The 26605-nt window shown below is 26.3% G+C and overlaps 1 protein-coding gene and 1 pseudogene across 4 annotated transcripts; one reads left to right on the top strand and one right to left on the bottom strand.

Annotated features, from left to right (window-relative positions):
- The first annotated feature begins 4107 nt into the window (after positions 1-4107).
- Positions 4108-5903, top strand: LOC132937306 (uncharacterized; annotated as a pseudogene).
- A 4981-nt stretch (positions 5904-10884) lies between these two features.
- LOC132935128 (uncharacterized) lies at positions 10885-24904 on the bottom strand. 4 transcript variants are annotated; one of them, XM_061001588.1, is made up of 13 exons: positions 24775-24904; positions 24329-24474; positions 17827-18198; positions 17714-17741; positions 17054-17105; positions 16774-16913; positions 15688-15965; positions 15543-15623; positions 15228-15460; positions 14520-15163; positions 14226-14432; positions 14065-14156; positions 10885-12038 (listed from the first exon to the last, which is right to left on the bottom strand). In XM_061001588.1, the coding sequence occupies exons 3-13, from the start codon at positions 18130-18132 to the stop codon at positions 11439-11441; spliced, it is 2661 nt and encodes an 886-aa protein (XP_060857571.1). In that variant the 5' UTR covers positions 18133-18198; positions 24329-24474; positions 24775-24904; the 3' UTR covers positions 10885-11438. The 4 variants fall into 4 exon arrangements, with proteins under 4 accessions (XP_060857571.1, XP_060857574.1, XP_060857573.1 ...); XM_061001591.1 differs by having other exon boundaries at positions 14241-14432; XM_061001590.1 differs by having other exon boundaries at positions 14226-14429.
- Between the last annotated feature and the right edge of the window lie 1701 nt (positions 24905-26605).

Here is a 26605-nt window from a genome sequence, read left to right as displayed (position 1 = left end):
AAGTACTATATATATTTATTTTGTTCATTATTTGAAAAATGTGGATGTTAGCTTATTAAACTGAATATTATTGTTTGGTTCTAGTCACTATTGCTTTTAAGACAAGTTTTAATGCTTAAAATATACAAGATCATTGTCGTAGTTTTAATAAATTATTATTGTAGGGGTATCATTAAATTACATTTGCGTACAGTAGTAAAGTACTAAAAATTTAATACGTAGTTATATAAAAAAAAAAATGTATTAATTATTAAATTATTTTTGTGATACCATACCCTTTTACAATTCAAATGTAAAATTATAAATCTTTTGCAATATATTTTTTAATCTATACTTAAACAGTAAAAGTTATGATTTGAATTGTATATATATATTTTATCCTTAACTGACTTACAGCCATAGGTAAAAAAAAAAAAAACGATTGCCAAGTCAAGGATTGGCATGTAAACTTTCTTGATTTTTAATGTTTAGAAATTTATTAACTGATATTACACCCAAGCGGGAGGAACATTTTTAGCTTAAATAGTAATCCAGTGTGCCAGATACAGTCGAACGCTTGTGATACGTCTAAGAATACTCCCGGGCAGAAATTTTTGATCTCAAACGACGAGGCTATTTTGTCGACAATTCGGTGGATCTGGTGGGTTGTGAAGTGGTTTTCTCTGAAACCAAATTGGGTATTTGGTATAATTTTGTGGGACTTGAGAATGGGTCTAATTCGTTTAAGCATGACTTTTTCAAATAATTTCCCTAATACTGGTAAGAGGCTAATTGGTCTGTATGAGGAGGGTTCATTTTTTGGTTTGTTGGGTTTGTGTATAAGGATGATTACAGATAGTTTCCAGATTAACGGAAAGTAGGACATTCTCAACATAGAATTGAAAATGTATGTGAGAAGAATTATTGATTTTTTAGGAAGATGTTGTAGTATTTTGTTTGTTATTTGGTCATGTCCAGGTGATTTTTTGATTTTTAACTTTTGTATTAAGTTTTTTATTTCGTTGGGAGATGTTTGTTTGGTAGGGAGTGAAATTGGTAGTGGGCTAGTTAGGAAGTTTGTAATTTGGTTTAAGTGACTTGGTTCTGGAGTTATATCGTGATGAGGAGTAAATATTTCAGATAGGTTTTTACCAAAAGTGTTGGCATTGTCAATGTCCGAGAAGGCTAAGGGTGACCGCACACTGGTAAAGCAAAACTGCTTTAAAGCGACTAAAGTAGCTTTATTATGACTAATCAAAAATAAAACCTTTATATTTTATGGAAAACACGCACACTGATAAAGCATAGTCAAAACAAAACATTTTTGTCTTCAGTCATGACTAGAGCAAGGACTTCCATGCACTAAAAAATCATCAAATATGCATTTAAAAATATGCACTTATGCATCAAAAAATTAAAAATATACCCTTAAAAAAATTAATTTTATTATTATTCTGTATAAGTTTTAACTAGATTTATATTATTAAATTGATTTTGAATCTGTTTTGAATGTTGGATCCCATTCTTCTTAATTATTATTCTGCACATAATAAAACCAAAAAGGTATTTTAAAATAATTGATGAATTATTCTCAAATATTTACCTTATACCTAAATTAGAATTGCACTGAATTATTAACATTTCTTTGATATTTTCAAATAGCAGAGAACGTCTTTTATCTGTCAGCGGGTTCTTATATTGCGAAAAACTTCGTTCGACGTCCACTGACGTGATCGGTGCATATTTGAAGTAAACCATTTCACTAGCATTTAAATCTCCTAATTCATCAATGGTTTTACCATTCCACCAGTCATTCAGTGCCATTTAAAATATTTGAAATTATACGAAGCGTATTGAAACCTTTGTTTTTTTCTAATACTTTTTTAAGTTTTTCCACTACTGATTTTATACTATTCGATTGTGTATCAATTATGTTCATATCGTCTATAATTTTGTTTAAATTGTTAATTGAATCGACTAGTTTTAATCCACGTTTTTCAAGCTGGGTAATCGATTTAGATATAATTCCAAAGTTCGCTGTAATACAAACCAAGTTTGCGTCTAATTGTTGGTCATCCAAAATATTTTTTACTTTTAATATAGAAGCTGAATCGTCATCCAACTTCATAAAAACATTTCGAATGCTTTGTATATGTTTACAATAATAGTCTGTTGCATCTAACCACGTCCCCCAACGAGTAATTATAGGTTCAGGCGGGAGCATTACTTCAGGAGCTTCGTTTTTAAAAATTTGGACTCGATATGGTGCTTTTAAAAAAGTTTTTTTAACATTTGAAATTAGTTTGTCTACTTTTGGAAACATGTTACGAACCTCCTCTGCAACCCTGTGAAGACCATGAGCCAAACATGTAATGTGGACCATTTTAGAGTAAAAAACTTTTATTACAGATGCCGATTTAACCATATATGGTGCTGCGTCGCTAACAAAAAGTAAAACATCGTCATGCTGAACACCGTTGGGCCATAATAAAGCCATTGATCTATCAAATAACTTTGCTATTGTCGAGTAATTAACTTTTTCCAACACCTCAGATGCCAACAACATAATTTCTCCAGGACAATCAATTTCTAGTGTACCAATTATTACATTAGTTACATACCTTCCATTGCTGTCGGTAGTCTCATCAATTGACACCCATATTTTTTATCCTGGACAGTGACCCTTATTTTATCCATTGTCTGGTTGTAACAATCGTTTACATAATATTTTCGAAGTGTCGATTCGTCAGGTATATCTCTTTACATATATTTTTCTAAAAAACTCTTAAAATGCGTGTTTTTTAGTTTATAGAGTGGTATATTTGCAGATAGCAAAGTTTTACATAAATCTGAATTGAATTCCGATAGTTTTGATTTTTGATTTGTAACCAATTGTTGCACATTATTTGTTTTATTGTTTTCTAAACGTGCTGCACTTCTGATGTGTTTGTCAGTTTTTAGATGTTGTATGATACTAAAACGTTTTTCACTTGCTACTTTCACGTTACAGATTTTACAAAATAAAATAAGATTATCCGTTGAAAATACATATCCACCAAACTCGATTACAAAATTACGCAAACGATAAGCTTTTGTCGATTTTTCTTTTGGCATATTGATAGAGTGACAAAAATTAAACACACGAACGTTATATGAAAATTAAACACGAAACTTTAATACACACGCGGTGAATGCTCTAGAGCTAATGCGAATCTAATCTACCCACTGACTGTAGACACTTAATACTATCGTGTTTATACCACGTACCTACTATTCGTTAAAAATACAAAAATAGACATAATAAATACCTACTGACCATCATTATTATTTCAAGATAACGTTTATCTTTATCGTCTTTATGAGTTTATAACAATTGTTGACCTTAGTTCATGAAAAATATTCACCAAAGCGCTTGATTTTCAACAAACCATCAAAATATGCACTAAAAGCTTAAAATATGCTCTTATAATCAAAAATATGCCCTTTAAACCAAAAAATGTCCAAATATATGCAAAAATATGCACTAAAAACTTTGAGTATTTCATCATAAACGTTATGAAATGTATTTTGTACTTAATAAGCATACGATAAAGTTAACCAGAAAAAATATGCAAATGCATGAAAGTCCTTGCTCTAGTCATAAGTCATAACTAATATTGTTTTATTGAAATAGAACGTACGCTATTTGCATTAGTCATTGTCAAGCAGTCACTGGATAATTATATCAAAATTGTGCCAAATATTATTTATTTATGCTAAATTGTCTACAATATAAAGGTAATTATACATTATATATTATATATTATACATTATACACGATATCTACAAGTACTGAAATATGTAATTTTGCATTGAAAACATTTATTTTATTTTTTGTTTTTATTTTTAAGTAATAATTTGTGAAAAAATATAAATATCTATAACATTCGTACTAACTAAATATTTTAACTATAATATAATAGTTCAAAATATGTTAGCATATTTATAAGCATTATTTTACCTTATTCTGGGATTTCCACATAAAGTTTTTCGAGCAGTGAAAATTCAAAAAATGATAAGTGTCACATTGCACTGCAGAATTCTTTAATATCTATGATTGCACATTATTTTATTCAATAGGATTATAAAATGTCGATTGAGCATGAAATGAACATCGAAAATTTAATATCATTAGTCCAAGAACGTCAGTCTCTTTATGATTACAAACACAAAAATTATAGCAACAGAAACATACAGGAACAATTATGGACATAAATATCGGATATTCTAAAAATACCAGCTCATTATATTTTTATTATAATATTATGTTATTATTTCATTTATTATATTATGTTATTTTATTATATTTTTTTATTTTCTACTCTACATAAATCACGATAGTAATAATAATATAATAATAAAGTAGGTACTTAAAATAGTTATTAATTGATCAATTCTTTATTATTTAATAATTTTACTATACAGTGTATTTATTTTGCCAGGATACAGAACCTTTATTTGAATTAAAATATTCTGTAAATTTATTTCGAAGTGATATTGCTGCTGTGGAAGATCTTTTATTAGAAGATCTAATTCTACTGATATTTTGTTCAATTATTTAATTCTTTTCTTGAGAATTTATAAATTCTTGAATATCAATACAATGTTTCTCTCTCGTCATAATTAAGTTATGTAATACACAAATAGCTTTTACGATCTTGGTAGCTTTTTCTGGGCCAACCACAATTTTGTCTCCAACACTTTAAATTTCTTAACCATAATTCCGAATGCGCATTTTACTATTCGTCTTGCCCACGACTGTCGATAGTTAAAAATACGTTTTTCGTTTGTTAAGTTCCTACGCGGAAAAGGTCTCATCAGGCATGGTAATAAAGGGTATGCTTCATCCCCAACAAACACAAAAGGATATTCTTCATTTATGTCATTATGAATTTTTCTTGGTGGTGGAAAATTTAATTCATTGTGTAGTAACATTTTACCAAAATTAGATTCTTTAAATATTCCACCGTCACTGGAGACCGGCCATAATCCCCAACATCGATTGTTATAAATTTTGCGTGAGCATCAACCACTGCTTGAAGCACAATTGAGTGAAACCCTTTATAATTAAAATACTCGGAACCAGCACATGGTGGACATTGAATAGCAATGTGCTTACCATCAATTGCTCCTGTGCAATTAGGAAAATTCCAAATTTTATCGAACTCATTTGAAATTTTAATCCAGTCTTCTTCTCTAGGCGTTGACAAATAAATGGGTGATAATAATTTCCATATAGCAGTACATACTTCATTAGTTATCAATCCTATTGTCGTAGCACCTAGGCGAAATTGGTAATGAAGACGTTTAAATCGCTCTCCCGTTGCCAAATAACTAAAAACATTAAAAAAATTAAATAAAACAAAATATAAATACAAATTTGTATTGTAATTAGTATCCAATTTGTTGATTAATTACAGCTAATGAATGCAAGGCAAAATGGACCACGCTTCGAAATTAATTTTCAAGGCAGCTGCGTGAACAAAAAAAATTGCCATCTGGGTACGGAGCATCATCAAGAAAAAGAAAATGGTATTTGTTTGATAATATGTTGTTTCTCTCCGATTACGTGTTGCAACACAAAAAAATGGAAAGCAATTTGAATAGTTCACATATAGATAACTTAGAAAACGATAGTTTCGTTGAAGAATCTATAGTGCCAGATACCGAACAAAATTTAGAAACAGTTGAACAAGAAGTGATTTCACAAACAATAGTAGGTACCATCTGCTTTTTTTAAATGGAAATGTTGATCTTTTATTTTTAAAATATTTTTGGTGGTTCTCCATAAGGATCCATCTTTAGAACATAAGGATTTGTATTTGTGTTTGAATAACTCAGATTTGTGGATTCGAATTTTTGTTTTTATGGTATTGGACAGGTGATTGTATCTTTTTTTGTCAGATGGTAGTCTAGTGTGTTGCCAACGTGAGCGTGCACGACGCTTTTCTATAATTAGAGCTTTTATGTTGAGAGGTAAATCGTATTGGTTTGAGTTTGGTGGTTTATTTGGATTAGGAGTATAAGATGAGTTGGAAATCGCTGCTTTTATTGAGTTGACAAAGTCTTGGGACGCTATTTCAATTTCGCTGGTGTTTTTTAGAGATTTTTAAGTTTGTGTTATCTTCTAAGATGGTGGAGAATTTTTCCCAATTGACAGGACCTTTTATGAGGGAAAGTCGGGGAGGTTTGCAGGTCGTTGAGCCGTTTATTTCAAGAATGACTGGATTACCTTTAGGATATAATAAATTAAAAATCATTTATTACTAACTACAACTTTACTAAATTTATTATTTTCATGTTTCAATGTTTTTTATTCATTAGTTTTAGATTTTAATTTTACAATAAAGCATAATTTAATGTTAAAACACTTTTGACTAAACTAAATTTATTAAAACTATTACAAAGGTTGAGACATATTTATACGCCACTGTACTTGCCTTAAAAGTAATATATCAACTTCTGCACTTGAAAACAATTATTTAGTATACTAACCTTACATACATATTTAAGAAATATTATTCAAAAATTAATAACTTATAGATATTAATAGTTATAAAGTCTTAAAAGTTATAGTGAACAGACATCAAGAATACTTTTCAATATAAAGAACTAACTTACACATTTGGAAGATAATAAACAAAAATTAAGGACTATAAGATGTAAATAATAAACTTATAAGTTAATAATTTTTAATAGTCAAAACTATTTAAATATAGTAGTAAAACTATTTAAATATATTAGTAAAACTACATATATAAATCTAGTAGTAAAATTGACTATTGGAAAAATTGTAATAGTTTTTTAATACTTATTTTTACTAAGGGGCACTAAAATAATCAACATAATATCTATATAATTTATTAAAGAATATATAATTTGTCCAAATATTCCAATATCTTAATAATTGTTTTAATTCAAATAATATAATAACATTTAACTAAAAAAAGTGGGCAAGTAGGTCACTGTAATGGATGGTGTTAAATTTTAATTCAATGATATTATATTATTGTATATGAAAAAGAATTCTGAGTGAAGACGGTCAGTCAGTCATTGATATTAATAAATATATTGAATGATATATGATTGTGAATAAAGTAATTTATATATAACCCATTTACGTAGGGCCTTGTTTTAAATTTTCAATCCTTAGCTATAAAAGTTGAACATTTTGTAAATTTTTAACTACAAAATAAATATTAAATTTTAAATTTGGTACATTTTGTCAAAATTTGAACTTAAAATGCTTTTTTAAAAAAATTCTGCTTATGTATTTTTAATATTTTTCAACTACTATTGTAATAATATATCAGGAGCCTTGTATTAAATTTTCATGCATTTTTACCCAACAAATAAAATTTAATTGACAATTATAGAAAAAATTAAAAACCGAAAACAAACAGCTAAAAACAAATCAAAATATTTTCAAAATTGTATGGTGTACAGGAAATGAAAATATAAACATTCAATGAAATTTTCATGTACCCTACAGTTATTCGTTTTTAAATTACAACAAAATAACGAAATCGCTACATGACAAATCGAGTGAATATATGAACTTCAATCGATCATAAAAATTTAATTTGATTTGCTTGTAGACTTTTTTTTTTTGATAAAAGTAGACAAACTTATGAGGAATCTTGTATTACATTTTAAAATCTTAGATTTAAAAATAAAAATTTTTATGAATTCTCAACTCAAAATAATTTGCTAATTTTCGTAATTTTTCCGTATTTTGTCAATATTTGAACTTAAAATGATTATAAAAAAAACGGTATCCAAGGATATTTAATATTTTCCAAATGCCACAGTAACAATATAGTAGGGGCCTTGTATTAAATTTTCAAGTTTTTTTAACCTACAAATAAAGTTTTATTGACATTCATAAAAAAAAAGACTAATAAAATAGGAAACTGAAAATTCCTAAACAGTAATACAAATCAAAATATTTTGAAAAATTTATCGTGGATAGAAAATGCAAATGTTAACAAACAGTGAAAATTTCATATATATCTATACGTTAATTTTACTTGTATTATATACAATTATGTATACAATTTTCAAGCATTTTTACCCAACAAATAAAATGTTATTGACAGTTAGACTGTTGACTAAAAAAAAATGAAATCAAACAATATCTGTAAATAGCTCATAAAGAGTTAAAATGTTTTCAAAATTATAATAATAATTAGAAAATAATAATATAAACATTTAGTGACATTTTCATGTATTACAGTTATTTGTTTTTAAATTAAGAAAATCGCCACACGAGAAATCTAGTAAATATCACATGTTTTAAAAAATTCAACTTCAAACACACATACAAATTTAATTCGACTTTCCTTGATAAATATAAAAGGTAGACAAACTTATTACGATTCTTGGTTAAAATTTTTAAAAATAAAAACTTTTATGTATTTTCAACTCAAAATAATTTGCACAGTTTCGACGTATTTTGTCCAAACTCAAACTTTAAATTCTTATAAAAAAAATTGTGACTGTATTTTTAATATTTTAACTGTCATTGTAACAGTTTATTAAGAGCCTTGTATTACATTTTCAAGCTTTTTGATCTAATAACGAATACAATTTTATTGACATTTATAGAAAAAAGAATTTAAAACTGAAAAGGTAGGTAAACAGCTCAAAACAACTTCAAATATTTAAAAAATGTTATGGTGTATAAAAAATGATAATATAAGCAATCAGTGATAATTGCATTTATCTACAGTTATTTGTTTTAGAGTTACACCAAAAACCAAAATTGAAAACTACTGGGAGTTTTGACCATCCCAATTCTACAACTAAATTTAGTTTCCCTTCAAATAAGTTACTCTTGAAGAAAAACGAAGCATATTTACTGCCCCAGTAGGTGACGACAGACACAAAAATACAAAATAAAAAAATTTAAAACAAAAACACATATCATTGTAAAATCAATATATTTATCGCTCCGCTCAGTTTCTAAAACAAAAAAAGGTGGGTTTACGACTAATATGATGACAAGACTGATTGCCAAATGTATAAGAAGTTACCTATAAAATGTTCCTTAGAATCCAGTAATATGAAGGCCGCTTAAGGGGTTCGATACCGATTTTCAAAATTTTCCACAATTCTATAAAATTTGAAATTTATATTTTTGTTGCTAACTCAGTTTCAACACTTTTCCACTAATCTACTTAATTCATATATTTACATAATTCTACTGTAATAGTGGTATTAATTTAAAATTACAACAATACTATAATAATAGTATGATACAAAATATATACTATAAACACTATTATAATAATTAAATATTAACAATATAATAAATGCCATGTCTACATAAAAAATTAAACCTACGTACCGTAATAGTGTAATACTTATAGTAAAGTTAATAATAATTAACTATTATTAATGATGATTACATTTATAGAAATATTAAAAATATATAATAATATTATTAGGACATAGTATAAGAAGAAAGAGGTGAAGTAAAGTTATGAAGTGGCCCATTCTCATTTTCTTGAATGTTTATCAGCATAACTTTGACATGGTTTTATCCATTGTCCTATTATAAACCTATATGGTTTTATCATAATTAATTTAATCAATTCTACCTCCATAGCAGTATGATACCGAAAAATGTTTGATACTAACGAATAATGATAACAATATAGTACTAATTTGTTTACAGTCTACCTTTTTAAAATTAGTTGTCAGCATTAAAAAAGGGTTCTAGGTCACTTTGTACGGTCGAGCATTAAAAGTGCGAAACGCGGACACTTTGTACGGTCGGGTAAAAAGGTACATTGACGAACGCGGACACTTTGTACTATTATATACATAAAGTATATATATTATAAATATAAGTTATATACCTAAGTAGTAAGTATATATAATATTATAAATTATAATGTAAATTATTAAAATAGAAAAACTAAAAATAAAAAGTAAATTTTTTCATCGTATATTAATAATGATCAAGATAATCAAACAATCAATAATATTATTATAAATCTTAATTGTATTATAATATTAGATATTAGTTTAAAGCAAATTAAAAATGTGTACAGTATAAATATGTCATAATGACAAATAAAATATAATTTTTTACCTATAATATGGAAATAATTCGTCAAAATTAACGATCTATAAAATATAAGATGTCCATTCTTTAATATTTAAAAAAATCTTTAAAAACTACATGTATAATATACGGAATTTAAAAATTCCATATTTGTTATTTCCTTTTTTTGATCTTTGTTACATAAATTCAATAGTTTATTATTGCCAGCAGTATAGGATTTTTGTCTCTTATGAAGTCTATTGCCACATTCATCCAATTGTATTGCTCGCAAAACCGTCCAAAAACTTAGTAAAATTTGTCATATATAATATATAGTATTATTTACTTGCTAACTTAGGTATATAACTTATATTTATAATATATATACTTTATGTATATAATAGTACAAAGTGTCAGCGTTTTGCAATGTACCTTTTTACCCGACCGTACAAAGTGTCTGCGTTATACATTTTGAACAATGGACCGTACAAAGTGACCGTTTACCTTAAAAAAGAAATATAATAAAAATATACTTACATTTATTCTACTTCAAAAATAATTTAGGATTACAACTAGGTACCTACATAAATAGTATATAACATAATTTATATAAAAAAATTATAATATTATTATATTTTAATTTGTTGTATCAAATATTATAAAGAACAAAATTGATTCAAGATTAAAAACTATACAAATCGTATATGCAATTTTTATTATTAATATTTTAATGTTTGAAGTTAAGTCTATTTATTTATCTTATTTGGTAGGCACTTAATAATTTAAAAAGTATATATAATCAGTCAGCAATTAAATACAAGTAAAATAATTGTTATCCAAAAGAAAGTTTTACAATATAATTTGCAATTTATTATTCAATATTTAATAATACTAGTTATTGTGTTAGTTTTTTGATAATACTGGGTGATTCATTCAACACAAGACACTCATTATTCAAAAAGTATTAATATTTCTGAAAATATAGTTATTGCATAATTAGAAAAATATTCTGCTTTGAAATATGAAATTAAAACTGTGTGTTGTAATTCAAAGTAAAAACTCCAAGAATGTTTAAGAGAAAAATATTTAAAAGACAATATATTCTATAAAAATGTTGTTTTTAAAAATTAGAAATAAAGTTTTAAAAAAAACATTTATACTTTTTGAAATAACGAGTGTTTAAGGATAACCGATAAACATAAAATAATCACCCGTATACTTAGTGGAATTATATCAATATACATTTTTATGGAGTGTCCGATGAGGTTAGGTCATAGAGAACTGGAGGTTTTGTTTGCTTAGTTGATAAATTTCACTGCTGTTTCTGCTCTTTAGTTTACATATTTGTGGTAATAAAACTTTACTTTTACTAACTGTTTTTTTTTTTAATACAAATTGGGAATTGAATATCATTTTTAGTTAGATTAGGTAGCATTAAATGTGTCAAATCTTGATTATCATCTGGCAAGTAAGGAATACGACTGGTTAGTAATGGCTTTGTGTATGTTAATAAATGGTTTGGAACTTTAGATCCACTATTAGTTGATATTATATTATTTTGTGATTTAGATACTGAATTACATAAAGGTAATAATTGTTTAGTTCTGATGTTGTTAAATTTACTTCCTACACCCTCGTTGGCAGCAAAAATTTGTTTTGGTGAAGCGATTGAATTACTCTGGGTTGGTGAACTAGAAGTAGTCATGATATCTTTGATTATAAGTGGTTCAATATAATCAGATGATAATTGATTGCTGTACTGATGTAGATGTGATGATGGATGTGTAAACGGCTTTGAGGCATCAATACTGTCTTTAGTGTCACCAAAACAATTGTATAAAGTTGTTTCTTGTTCTTTTAAATAGTCTTTAGAAAATTCATCGGCTGTTTCAGAAACAACCAGTTCCCGGTTGTTTAACAATTGAGAGTTTTTCTTCAGATACAGAAGCATGTCTGCATTATTGTTTATCTGAAAATATAATTTTTTGAGTGATTATAACAAAGTCCATATAACAAAGTCTCATAAGGAACAAAAAAAATGTGTAATATAGAGGAATTTGTTAAATAGAATTTATGCATGATTAAAAACAATGGTCATAGTTCTCAAAAATAATTCGTACATTGGGATTCTTTATTACCAGAAGATTTAACTTCATCTTTAGATACAATCATATAATTTATCTTTCCATTTTTACTCTCAGGCTCAATATCATACGACTTTTTCACCATCCAATAACATTTTACAATCTGACCCCTTTTTTAACATTGAATACAATTTTTAAGGTAGAAAAGTTTTTATTAATAAATTTCTTTTAATTATCGAATATAGTTATACATTTTTTGGATTTCTTATAACCAGAAGGTTCAATTTCACATTTTGCCTTTCTATTCTCACTCTTAGACACAATTTCAACTTTTTCACCATCCAATAGTATTTTACTATCTGATCCTTTTTTAACATTAATTTTGTTGGTAGATAATACTTTATTATTTAGCCCGGTTATATTGATGCATTTGCATATTTTATTCTAATGCCTACATACGAGGATCGTCTTTACAGAAATTTGATTCTTGGAATCTAGAATCTAATGGTACAATTTTTATTTTGGATTTTTTGGATTTTTAGGAAATTTATTTCTTTATGGTCATTTTATGGTATTTTTAGTGCATTTTATTCATTTTTGTACGATTTAGATTCTGAGTGGGATGATGAACGTATTTATTTTACAATGATGTGTGTGTGTTTTTTTTTTTGTCTGTCATCACCTTTTAGGACAGTAAAATGGCTTAGATTTTCTTCAACAGTATCTTTTCTGATAGGAAAGTGAATCTAGTTGGTACTTTAGGGGGTCAAAAGTAAAAATTTCCCAGTAGTTTTCAAAAACGCCGTGACAAACAAAAGAAAAATTATGGAAAAACGGGAATTTTCACGCAAAATCTGTTTTTGGAAAATCGATTTTGGTTTTTGGTGTAACTCTAAAACAAATGAACATATATACATGACATTTTCACTGGTTGTTTATATTTGCATTTTCTATACACGATAAAATTTTCAAAATATTTTGATTTGTTTTGAACTGTTTAGGAACATTTTCAGTTTCCAATTTTATAAGTATTTTTTTCTATGGATGTCAATAAAACTTTATTTGCTGGGTAAAAAAGCTTGAAAATTTAATACAAGGCTCCTACTATATTTTTACAATGATATTTGAAAAATATCAAAAAGTTAACATTTTTAAAGAGCTAGAACCAATAATAAATACAATTAATATTAATATTAATATATTAATAATATGACCCATGAATTGTATAAAACGTAATTATTGTAAAACTTAAATTTTTAAAAATTTTAACTCATTATAAACTAATTTTTGGTATTTCTGTTAATTTTTTGGTATTTTCATTTTTTAAGTTATGTTTTGATGTTTATAAGTCATTTTAACATTTTAACATTTTAAGATTTTTAGGTCATCAAGTTCCAGGCCCTGCTCATCACTATCTGATTCAGTTTCAGCATCAGGCACCATTTCACAATTTGAATCCTTCACACTGTCTATCTAATAGGTTGTATAATTTTCCAATGTTAATAAGCAATAGAATAATATGCATTTTCATTATTCAATGTAATTTTACCATCTAGTGATTTTTCATTATTGAATACAAATTTACAATTCATTTATATTTAACGTTTTGGTTTTATTTCCAATTCAGACTTTACTAATTCACAGTCGGAATCTAAACTCAAATTGTCATCTGAGGCTACAACTATATAGTCTGTTTCTTTTATGTTATAATCTGTTAATATTTCTTCACTGTCAGTATCAGAAAATATTTCAGAACCTAAAAACATGTTAGTATCACAGACTATAATTTCAGAATCAGATATATTAATTATCTAATAGAACATTTTTTACATGTCTTTTTCTAGAAGATTTTTCCTTACTGCAAAAATATGGAATATTTTTTAATGTACGTCTAAATTACAGTGGACTTACACAACTTAAGTCCAAACTGTAATCCTCTTCTATATGAATTGATGGCACATTAGTATTTAATTGAATATCTTCATTCACATCAATTGACAGATCTTAAACAACAATAAAATGAGATTTTTATTAATATATATTTTTACAATTAGAAGTCATAATCAAAATACTTGGTGAATTTATACTTGGATGAGCAATATTTTTATTTCTGTAGGATTTGGTAATATTATCATCTGTGGAATTATTATCATAGGAACTGTATTTTTCATTCAGTATTTGTTTCTTCGCATCTTTATTAGAAATTGTATCGCATATAACATTGCTTTGTTTTCTTTTTATTGAAACAGGATTCACTATTGCATTAGGTGATTCGACTGCTGCAATACATGAATTCATACTATTGTCAGTCTCATTTAAATAAACAGCTTTATGAATTGTATTTATTTCGTTTATACATTGATTACCTTCCTTTAGATCCATGCTACTTCTATCTTGGGCAACACTACATATAGCATGAGAATTTAGCTCGTTTTGATTATTTTCTATTTCACTATCACCTTGATGGGAACTAATAATCCCTGACTCGTTTTCAACAATTTCTATATTGTCAACTTCACATAAATTGTGAAATGAATTATCATGTGTCTTAAAATATTCTTCTTCATGTAAAATAATATCAAGTCCTTTATCTTTTAATTCTAATATAGGTGTACACAAATTTTGTTCAGCTTCATTTATTAATAAAGAGCTAGTTATTGATTTTGTATCATTTTTATCCATTTTTATTTCATGATCTGGTTTTAATTCAAATTTAGACTTTATTAACTTACAGTCAGAATCTAAACTCGTATCATCATCCGAGTCCACAATTATGCATTCTGTTTCTTTTTTTCTACAACCTGATGATATTTCTTTACTGTAAGTTTCAGAATTATAATTTGTAATAGTTATCGAGGGATCAAAAAACTTAACTTTTGTTGAACGAGTGCATTCTTTTCCTTCTTGAATATTAGAAACAACAATGGGAGATGAGACATTTGTTGATCCTCGACATATATTGAACAAGTTAAACTGTGATTCCCCATATAATTTTAAGCGAATTTCATTGCTGAAATTTAACCAAGTTTAATATAATAATATAAATAAATACATTTCTATAAAATAAGTCTTACTTTATAAGGATATATTCCCGTAAACGTGGCAATTCCATAGTTGGGAAACCAGGATTTGTTCTAGAAATGTGTCCTTTACAAGTTACACATATGAACATAGGTGGTTTCAGTACTAAAGGAAGATTATTTTCAGTTAATACAAAATTCCACATTTCATGCATTGACCAGTCATCAGAATTAAACGGTGCATTCAGTTTGCCACCACAGATTTGACATGTTGACATTACTAAGATCTAAAGAAAAAATAATTATAATAAACTATGTTCAAGAACAATATTTAGTAAGTAGTTAGTAATATATTTTAAGTATATTTACCATAGCATTATGAATTTTACAAAGACAAAAGGGAAATTTCAAGAAGTCTCTAGATTGTTTTCTAGATTGAACAAAAACTAACTAAAATTAAAATAAATAATTAGTAGTCTATTTAATTTATTGTAAAAACATTTTATTTACTTACATTACAGGACTCAAATGTTAAAAATAATTTTTTGAGATGTTCACACTCATTTACAGACATTTTATGAGAATAAAGTCGAGGGCATAAATGAATTGAACATCTCCTAGCCTGATGATTTCTTGATACATTCTTTTTCACAGAACCTTCTAACAATCTTAACTTTTTTTCTGAACATAAATCTTCTTTTCTATTTTTAGATTTAATGTATTTGTAAGATTTTTCCAGGTATTTCCAGCAAAATTCACAAAGGCATGAATCAACAAATAATGAGGGCTCAACTAAAATCATTCAATTATCAAATATTTAAAATTATAAATGTATAACATAATATGTCTCCCACTAATTTATGTATTCATACTACTTTAGGAGAGAGTCAGACAGATGCAATATTGAAAATATAGTCATTAAACAAATAGTTTTTTGATTTATGAACATTTAAACTATAAATTATAGTTAAAATGAGTTTATTGGCAAGCTTATCTCAACAATTTTTGATATACTATTATTTATGTGCCCTTCCTGCTAGGTTGCATGAATAATCACTAAACATTTAATGAATCACTAATGAGCTTAAACAAGATTTAGTGGCTTGTGATTACAGATTGGTACGTTAAATTTTATTGAACCATTGAATTATTTATTGCAATAATCATTTAAAATTTAAATATTCAAGGACTTAAAAATAGTTAAATATGCATGCACTAATGAGTTAAAATATAATAAAATTAAAATTTAATATGAGTAATATAAAACATATTATAGTTAATATTGAGTTATGGAAATGCATTAAATGTTTATAAAAAATGTTAGGAATTGCATCTGTCTATTTGTCAACTAACATTTATGCTATGAATAGTAAATATTATGAAAATATCCAATAGCCTCCCCCCCCTCTATTTTGTGCCTATGAGCTGATATAGTCTGTAATTACAATAAATATAAATAACTGTAACAAAACTATTAAGAAACATGTAAGGCACAAATTAAAACCGACATTGTTTATGTTTGAAAAACTAATTGCAGATCAAAAATTGGAAAATAAGGTGGTACATATTATATTTAATTTTAAAGATCCTAAACGCTTACTTTTTAAAAATTCATTTTGCTTGTCAATACTTCGTATTCTACGTATATGCAAAGGTCTGTCAAGTACACGAAAAACCATTCTACACTTAAAACAGCATTCAAGGCAGATATGTGGTCCTGATTTTGGTGATAATGTGTTTCTGAAAATATCAAAACAATATACTATTTTAGGAACTAACAAATTATCACAACTATAATTATTCTGCAAATATAATCTGTAATTTCCAACACATTAATTAGGTCAACTATAAGTCAACAATTAAATTAAAAAGGCACTCACATTATTGGCAATGCAGTCGACAGAGAACTTCTATGCAGTCTTACAATTTTACCTAGATAAAAATATAAATGCTCATGTATAAACTGCTATAACAAATAATAATGTAGATTAATATAGTATTTAATGCCTTTTTAAATTCTAAGCAAAGCAAGGTATGTAGGTATTTATTTTACAAAGACATATATTTTTTGTTGTTGTCAACAATACTATTTATAGGCTAAAAAAATAATTTAATTAATAATTTAATTTGTAATTAGTCTAAATATTCAAGACATTGAAAATTCAAAGATCAATTTTAATTTGTTATTTTATTACAAAAAATATTTATCTAAAGGACTTAAAATGTTTTACCGTTTTGTATATTAATTGTGTGATATACACATATTTATTATAATACAATAATTATTACTTTATATTTACATATTTCACCTATTGAATAATACAATTTTTTTTTGTTTTACAATATATACATACTATAACATATTTTGTACATCATTACAATTAGAATTTTTGATTAATTAATAAGAATGGTTAAAATTACTTATTATTATTATTATTATTATTATTTTAACCCTAAGGGATAGGTGGAGAAGTTCTGCTTGGAGACTAAAATCCTTGTAAAAGAAAAGAAAAATATTGTAATTTGTAAATAACACTTACCGTCAAGTAAGTTTTTAACTGTAAGTTCCTATGTAAAAAAACAACAATATTATTCAGAGTATATAATATAGTATTCAAAATTGTGATATATTAAATTCAATAAATGTATTTACCTGTGAATTAGATTCAGAAACATTGACATCCTTTTCGTAAGATGTAGAGGCTAATTCACACATTTGATCTTGTTGTTTTTCATTTTTATTGTCAATAGAAGCTATACTGACAGAATCTTCTGAATCGCTTGACTCATCACGAAAAAGTGAATAATTTTCTGTTTTGATAGTATTTACAAGCGCATCAAAATCTTTTTCGTTACGAAATAAATTATCTGTTGCACGGGATACATTTGGCTCAGTACAATTATTTAATATTCCTTCTGTGCTGGCTTTCGCTGTATTACTAATATGCCTATTATCCATTTTTTTATTATTGTTCCTTATTTTTGTCTTTAAAAGTATTTAAATTACTTAAGGAGGGCAATTTATCTGTAAACAAAAATATTCATTAAAATTATGTTTAAAAATTATTTGGTACAAAAAGCTATAATTAATACAACACATATTTTAATTTTGACTTCTTGGAAACATATTAATATGTATATCACAACATTTTAGTAGCCATTTTTAATAATTATGATGAATATATTTAAAATATCTAGTTCAGTACAACCACAGGATGTTCACTGTTTTAGGACAAAAAACAAAAACATTTTGGTCAAATTAAAAGAATAGAAAATATTCTAATAAAATATTTTAATTTCTGTTTTAATAAAATATTTAAAAAACCCCAAAATAGATAAGTACTTTTGTACCACATTAATCTTAACGAAAAATGTTGTTATTGATAAAAACCAAGTTTTATAATTGTGTAGGCTATTTACCTATCTAGGTATAAAATTAATTTATGGCTATTAAATACATGTGTTTAATCAATGAAGAAACCAACAAAATAATTAAATTATTTGTTTACCTAACAGTCCAAAACTAGATATACTAAATTTATAATAACCAAATTCATTATTAGAGTATAATTAATTACTTACACTTATAATATTAAATATTATTTAATTCAATTGTAATTCTATGAATCATGAATGAATAAAAATATAATAATACTTAATGAGTATACAAATGTGTATGGGAAACTGAGTAAATAATTGTATTTTTCTTTTTCTCAATGGAAAGTACTCTTAAATAAAATTTCAACTTACGACAAAATAACTAAAATTGGAATTCTTTGTTTAAATATCTAATTTTGTCCAAATTCAATGTTTATTTATTATTACTGTTTTTATATATTCTTTGGTTTTTTTTCAACTACTGATTTGAAACCTTGTTTTAAATTTTAATACGTTCCTATAGTAAATAATTTGTAAGTTTTTGTGATTTTGACAAATTTTATAAAAATATTAATTTTAAATGTTTATAAAAAGAGGTCATATTTAAAATTACACTAAATACATTTTTGGTAAAGTATTTGATTATTAGTTAAATAGGTAAGTATTTAGGTATACAGGGTGATTCATTAGGCGTAAAAAAAATAATTATCTCAAAAAGTAATCACTTTTTTCCAATTTCTTTTTTCAATATTTTAGATCTACGCTGTTCTCGAATTATACAATTGTTTAATATTTTTCACCCTTATATTTATTAGGTTAACTACCATCAATTTATGATTTTCAAACAGCAATCCATACTAAAAAATAAAAAATTCAAAATTTAGTAAGGCTTTTTTTCTTATGAATTATCACGTTCAAATTTTCATTTTTTGTTTATCCGTTGACGAGATATAACTCCTCAAAGTTGGATGGTTTTGGGAGGTGTTAGTGTGTTGAGGTGTTATACCTCGTCTATAGATACCACAACAATTAGGATTTGTATGCCCTAGGGCAGGGGTCGGTAACTTTTTTGGTGTCAAGGGTCACACAATTTTAAAAAATAATTTCACAGGTCATACACCTTATTTTGTTTACATTTTACAGTTTAAATTTTAAACAAAATGTTTAATAAATGTGTTTAATTTGCATCGCCGTTTGGTATATTAATTTATTATTAACATTATCAACTAACATAATGTGATATGGAATATTTTTATACCAATTATAAATTGTAATCGCGGGCCTCATAAAATCGCTACACAGGCCGCGGGTTGCCGACCCCTGCTCTAGGGTAAAAGCTATTACATTTTTCAGATCAATTCATTAAATACTGTAAACTTAAGTTGTGCCCCTAAATGTATTTTATAATGCCCATTTGATAAGGTATCGCGCAGATCGTCCCACTGAAAGTGTTTGCAGCACTGGTCATAATAATACTTATCAATTACAAATACCAGAAGCTATTTTCTACCACATACATATTGTATTTTATTTAATATTTAAATCAAATAAAAAGTACCTAAATTGGTTAGTTGCATATCAATTGGATACTTGGTAAGTGGGTACATATTATGTACAATTTGTTGGTAAGTTTTACTAGTTGGTAGTTTCTACAATTAAATAAATGATACAATATGCATTAAGTTTAAACATTTTGATTTCAGTTTAATCATTTATACATCTACAATTGTTGTTTAAATGTATAGCCTATGGTTCACTGGTACCTACTGGATAATTAATGCCTTGCTATACAATCAAGTGGCATAGCACTATATAGAAATATTACTAACAACTAAGATGTTTCTGTCAGCTATTGAAGAGTTTTGTTTGTTTTGGTATTTCAATTGGGCACATAGATAGTCTAAGATTATCTATATTTACTACTAACATACTTACTTAATTCATAAGAAAAAGTGAATATACAATGATCCATAATATATTATGATTCTAAATCGGAATTTGAATAAGCCATAGTGAAATCCACTATCACATACAATTTGGAAGATCCTCTATGTTAAAATTATATTCATACTGCTATTTCCAATTACATTTTAAAAAAACAATTATTTTTATTTTGATACAATTCACATTAATACAAGGTCTGAACAGTTTATGTTGACAATAGTTTACACATTGACAACAGTCTAAGTAGCTATATGGCTTTATAACAGTGAAAAATAAAAATATTGCTTTGCTACAAAATAAATTAAGAAAGTATAAATTTTTTTTAACTGTAATATTATTTAATTATTATATTAACAATCAATTTTTTTAGATAATCAAGATAATGCAAAGAAGTGGAAAAAAAATCTATTTGGACTAATAACATATTACTAATGATATGTATTGAAAACTAAAAATTGTGCTAATGTTAGTGTTTTGTAATTTGTATGCTATTTTATAATTGATTTAAATGAGGTGACAACATCAATCATTACAACTCAAAAGATAAAAATATAATATATGTTGTGTTTAATACAGACAATATATGTAGATTGTGTAAATCAAATAAAAAATTTAAAAAAAATAAAGTAGGTAAGTAATTAATAATATTATATTTAAATTACTATACTCTATTCAGAATAAGAATTCCCACTCACTTGATCTTTCTCATCTTTTTCGCGCATGTCTGTTGCCACCGATGTTTCGCAGGTATATACGAATAGCGACGGGTGATGGCAGCCGTCGACAACTGGCGACCAATCACAGCGGAGCTGACACTTGCCAGGGGGGTCTGACAGCTGCCAGTGGGTCAGTTGCGTGTGCGAAAGTGGGAATTCTGAATTCTTATTCTGAATAGAGTATATTAATAGTACCCAATAACATAAATACTCAATATAAAGTTTTAAAAAGTAAATATAATATTATTTTTTTTTTTTTTTTAATGATATTGTATTAGGTTTTATAATGATAAATACTAAATTCTACTGTCAATGATTTTTGTTGTCATCAAATAATAATTAATAATAAATTCAAGTTATAATAATATTATTAACCATTTTTAAATTTTATTATTAAAGTCTGGGATGATTGGAAAGTTTGTTTTAACTTTTTGAATACATGTTATATCTTTACTCATATTTTGCATAACTGCAAAACTAAAATTTTGATTTAACTGTATCATCATTTTGAAATAGGTTTTTCAGTGAACAGGGTTCAGGACTAAAAAGAACCTGAATGAAACTAAAAAAATTATTTCTTTGTTTCTTTTTATATATTTTATTTATTTTATTTTCTCATTTCATTAAAGATTAATTTTAAACATTTTCTTTAAGAGTTTCAAGTTAAAATCAAATTACCATTGGAACTATTAGATGTTATATCAGTAAGTGTATTAAAAATATATTATTATAACCTGAAATTTTTTGTTGTCATGAAAATGTTGCAACACATTTTTGGTGTTGTCAAACTTTAAAATTTCATATTTTAAATCTGACCCCTACCTGATTTATACTTAATATTAAATTAGTTTGAGAGGTAATACCTATATTTATTATTATGTAATATTAACCTGTTAAAAGTATTATTCATATGTATGTTGGAAGAATATATTCAGATTTGTAATATATTGTAATTATAATGTCAATGTCAAAGTGTGCACACACAATATTGTCATGTGCATTATTTTTATCTTGATTCTTAGCCCTTAGGGATAGTAAAAAAAGTAAAAATGTTCAATTCTCACATATAACAGTGTATATGTACTTGTTTAACTTACTTACCTATATGATTTTTTTATGTAATAATAAATACAATATTTAATTTGTTCAAAAAATAAACTATTATAAAAAAGCTTTAAATATTTTATAAAAATAAATTAATTTACCTATTAAGTTAATATGCATGACTTAAAAAATATTATTTAGTCATGAATCATAATATAATATGGTTTAATAAATAAATAAAATGTTATAAGCAAGTAACTTTTTTGTATAAGAACCACAGATATAATATTCTACAGTATAATATTTATTATTTGTTATTGTATATATATTATATCAGTGAAAATAAGTAATATAAATTATTGTATCTAATCGACCTACAATATATTATTTATTATTAAAAAAAGATAAGATTTTGGTTTTTGCAGTAATAGTTTTTCAGTAATATAATATACTTAGTTCTAAATATTTATTGACAGTCAGGAATAAAGTATCTATTTAATGGAAAGTATTCAATACAATAAAATAGTTGGTATTTAAAATGTACACAAATATTTGGTGATGTACAATATTTAAAATACGTATTCAATAATTGGAGAAGTATTCGAATACGAATACTCAAATACTGGGCAATTACCTACAAGACATTAATTTAAATTATTATTAATTCATAGGTATCACTATCCAAATTTGAGAAGAGGAGAACATTTTTAGATTTATTTACAATTTGCATGGGTACATGTACATCCTGGTAATTGGTAAAAATATTCAAATTTGAAAATGTAGAAAAACATTTTTATAAATAAACACATACATTTTAAAATGCCATTACTTATTATACTTAAATAATATAAAATAAAATATTGTTTAAAATGTAAAATAATTCAATTACACAGATTATACCTAAGATAACATTTTATTTTCAAACAAAAGCTCGAATATTTAATCATAAAATTTATTCAACCTAGATACGCTGTATTAATAAATTACTTTAATAGCCACAATATCTCAAAATGTACTTCACAAACACTAGTCGTTATTGTTAAATAATATATCATAATATATATTGTTATTATTTTATTTTTTAGCATAGCTTTCAACCCAGATTAAAAGTTCAACTCAGTGGCGGAAAGACGAGGGGAGATTTCGACCCATGATAACACAAAAGTACCTTACTAATTTACCAAATGTTAAATTTTAGCCAAATGTATTAAAATACACATTGAAACAAGCTTTGAACAGTTTATGTTGACAATAGTTAACACATTGACAACAGTATATGTACCTATATGGCTTTATAACACAATACATAAATAATTTGAATTATTTATGTTACAATAATTGTATATTTAATTAGAAATCTTATTCAAAAATAATGTGCTTTTAGACTTGAGTATTTTAATAATTTCATCATTACATAATTCGTATAAAACATGATTTTCTATTACTATGAGCTAAAAGGTTTTAGTTCACTTTATGTACTACAAGAATAAAATCAACTTACAAATGTGTACATCTTTTTATTTTCCAAAATTTTTTTTTTTATGATTGCAATTTTAGAAGTTAATATTTGAGCTAATATTTATTAAAAATGTAGTATTATCTACTATAATCCACGTAGTTGTATTATTTTACATTATAACATTTTATATAGAAACATTTTTCTAAATTTTTAAAATTGGGTATTTTGTCCGTGGATATTTTGACCTAGATTCATACAACCTACATTTACATTATACCTATATATTTTAATTTATTTAAGTAATAAACAATCTTTATTCATTTAATAAGAATGTGTGGGCAGAGAAAAAAAGAACATGATAAGCATGACAGGAAGACGCCACCTATTAGTGACATTTCTAACATTATAATACAAATTTAAAATATCATTCTATTTAGTTAAATTTCAAAATTCTTAGTTCTTTGATAAAAAATTTTTATTTAAGTTTTAGTAAAAACACATTCAATACAAATAAAAAAACTATTTTTTCCAACTAGATAATTAGGGATGGATAATACCTAAATATTTTAACTATATTATAATAAGATACAATAACTGTATCTATGTAGACTTACTTGTGATGTGGCACAGCGTTTTCTTGAATTTCAATTCTCGAGGCAAAACAAAATATTATACTTTGTCCAACAAGTCGAATTGCAATGGCGACACACGGCTCTCCTTGTGTGCGATGTAACCTTTGTGGACAGGACCGCTGCACCTACTGTTACCAAGTTTAATTGTTTACAGTGTTAAGCCGGATTTACAGCTGCGTCGTGTGTCGTGTCGTGTCAATCAAATGGTATTGTAATTGAATATTACTTTTTGGTATCATGTAATAACCAAGTTGCAACCGAGTATACCAAGAATTGAATACCGTTCAACTTTTAAACCATATTGGTTACCAGTCGTAACCATATAATAACCAAGCCCTCGCATGACACGACACACGACGTAATGGCGCATTAATTACACCATCGATGAACCTATTATACGACTATAATGCGTTTGGTCATATACCTACCGTTTGTTCCTTGATAAACTTGATGGTTAATCAGATTAGTAATCAGATGTTTTTCGGTGTACTTGAATAATTTTAAAAATCAGATGGACAATCTGACAGCTTTTGATCCTTTTGATGACGAACCAGACGAACCTACAACTAAATATGGTAATGCGGGAGTCGGGAGTTGACATGATAATATATATTTATCATAGTTATCACACATGATAATAAGTTTTGGATAACATAATCATAAATTCATAAGAGCCTTCCTTGATTATCGATCCGAATAATCCGATGCTCATTGAATACTAGATCAATTTATTATCATAATTAATAAGGGTGTTCCTTTGGCTGATTAATTTCGATGAAAAAAAAAACATTAGTACTCACAGCAATTACCAAGGAGAAATGCGTTAATCCCGTGAATCACTATGGACGCCGACAGCAAGTGGCATAAACAAGAATTGTAAGGTTAGAAGTATGAAGACTAGAATAAGGGTACCAAAACCAAACTCCGTTTCTGATAACGTCTCGAAATGAAACTGTTAAACAGCCACAGGCTGCACTGCGTACGCTAGGGTTGCTACTTTGACCCGCGTAATATAGGAATTATTCATATTTTTTGAATTATTTTGAACGATACAACGGTCAAATTTGTGTCTTCAGAATGTTGAATACTTATGAAATATACACACATGAACATGAATAAATTCGTAATCACCAATCGTACAAGCTATATAGGTAATCTAAGAAGGGCCATGGTTCAAAATACCTAATGCACGTATTTTCCAAAATACGTAAAAAACATAAATAATTCCTATAGCCGCACGAGTTTGGTCTTCATGGTTAGAATCATGATAAATGGTTAGAAGTGGCGAACGACAGAGTCTACCTATTACTATAGTCAGTAATTATTGTAAAGAAATTAACACCAGGCACTTTTCTCGAAATTCCACGGACTAAGTAGAATGGAGGCATTGAAATGCCTCCATAGTTCATATCGAACCCCTCAAAAAAATACTAAAGAAAAAAAGAACAAATTTTTAATTTTAAGGGGTCTCAAATATTAATAGTATGAAAATTAATTTTTGTACTTCCAATTATAATATGGTTTATTGTGTGGTTTGAGAGTGAAAATACTTATTATCTATATTGTAGAAGAGAAGTTAATCTGTGCTTGTATAAAAGTAAATTTTCGATATTTATATACTAAACTCAATAATTCAAATTCAAAAAGTAAAATATCACAAGTTTTAGAGCTAATTATTGGACATTGAAAATAAAATATCGAAAATAGGTTCATACATAGCAAATTGTGATCATCATTCACTTATTCCTTTTTAACTTTTTTATTATATTTGAAAGTATGTAAGTATGTAAGTATGTATTTGAATTATTAGCTTTTTTGTAGGTTTGCAGTGGTACCGGTGATTAATAGGTAATAATAGTTTGATATTAATATTATATTTTAGGTTACAAACTAAATTGTAAGTACAACTAAAATATCACGGGAAGAAATTCCTCAACACACATCAAATTCAATACAGTCTAAAATACATATTAAAGATGTTGACTCTACATAACAAATAAAAACAGCAAAAAAGAAATAGTTCCTCTTGATAAAGCTTTAAAGCAATGAAATTTCTGTATGTACTTAGAAATCCGTTGTAAGCGAAATTCAAATATTTGGCCAACATATTTCAGCTTAACTTCAAAAGTTCTCTATAAAAGTATCACTAGAGCTACAAACAAGCATTCAAAATATGATAAGAAGTGCTCGTCTGCAGGCTATGAATACTATTAATTTTAGTATGGCTTAGCATCAAGTCAAAATTCTCTTTATTTCAAA

This window comes from Metopolophium dirhodum, chromosome 1 (genome assembly GCF_019925205.1).
Source record: "Metopolophium dirhodum isolate CAU chromosome 1, ASM1992520v1, whole genome shotgun sequence".
Classification (NCBI taxonomy): domain Eukaryota; kingdom Metazoa; phylum Arthropoda; class Insecta; order Hemiptera; family Aphididae; genus Metopolophium; species Metopolophium dirhodum.
Note: the sequence above shows the minus strand (reverse complement) of the source record. Positions and strands in the feature narration are given on the sequence as shown.

Bases quoted from the DNA above. Each gene is read 5' to 3' on its own strand.
- LOC132935128 (XM_061001588.1), bottom strand. From the start codon at position 18,132: ATGGATAATAGGCATATTAGTAATACAGCGAAAGCCAGCACAGAAGGA. The intron at 15,966-16,773 runs GTAAGCGTTTAG...GAATGATTTTAG, and splicing joins GCAAAATGAATTTTTAAAAA to TTGAGCCCTCATTATTTGTT. The intron at 14,157-14,225 runs GTATTTTGATTA...TTGTTGTTTAAG, and splicing joins TCCAAGTATAAATTCACCAA to ATCTGTCAATTGATGTGAAT.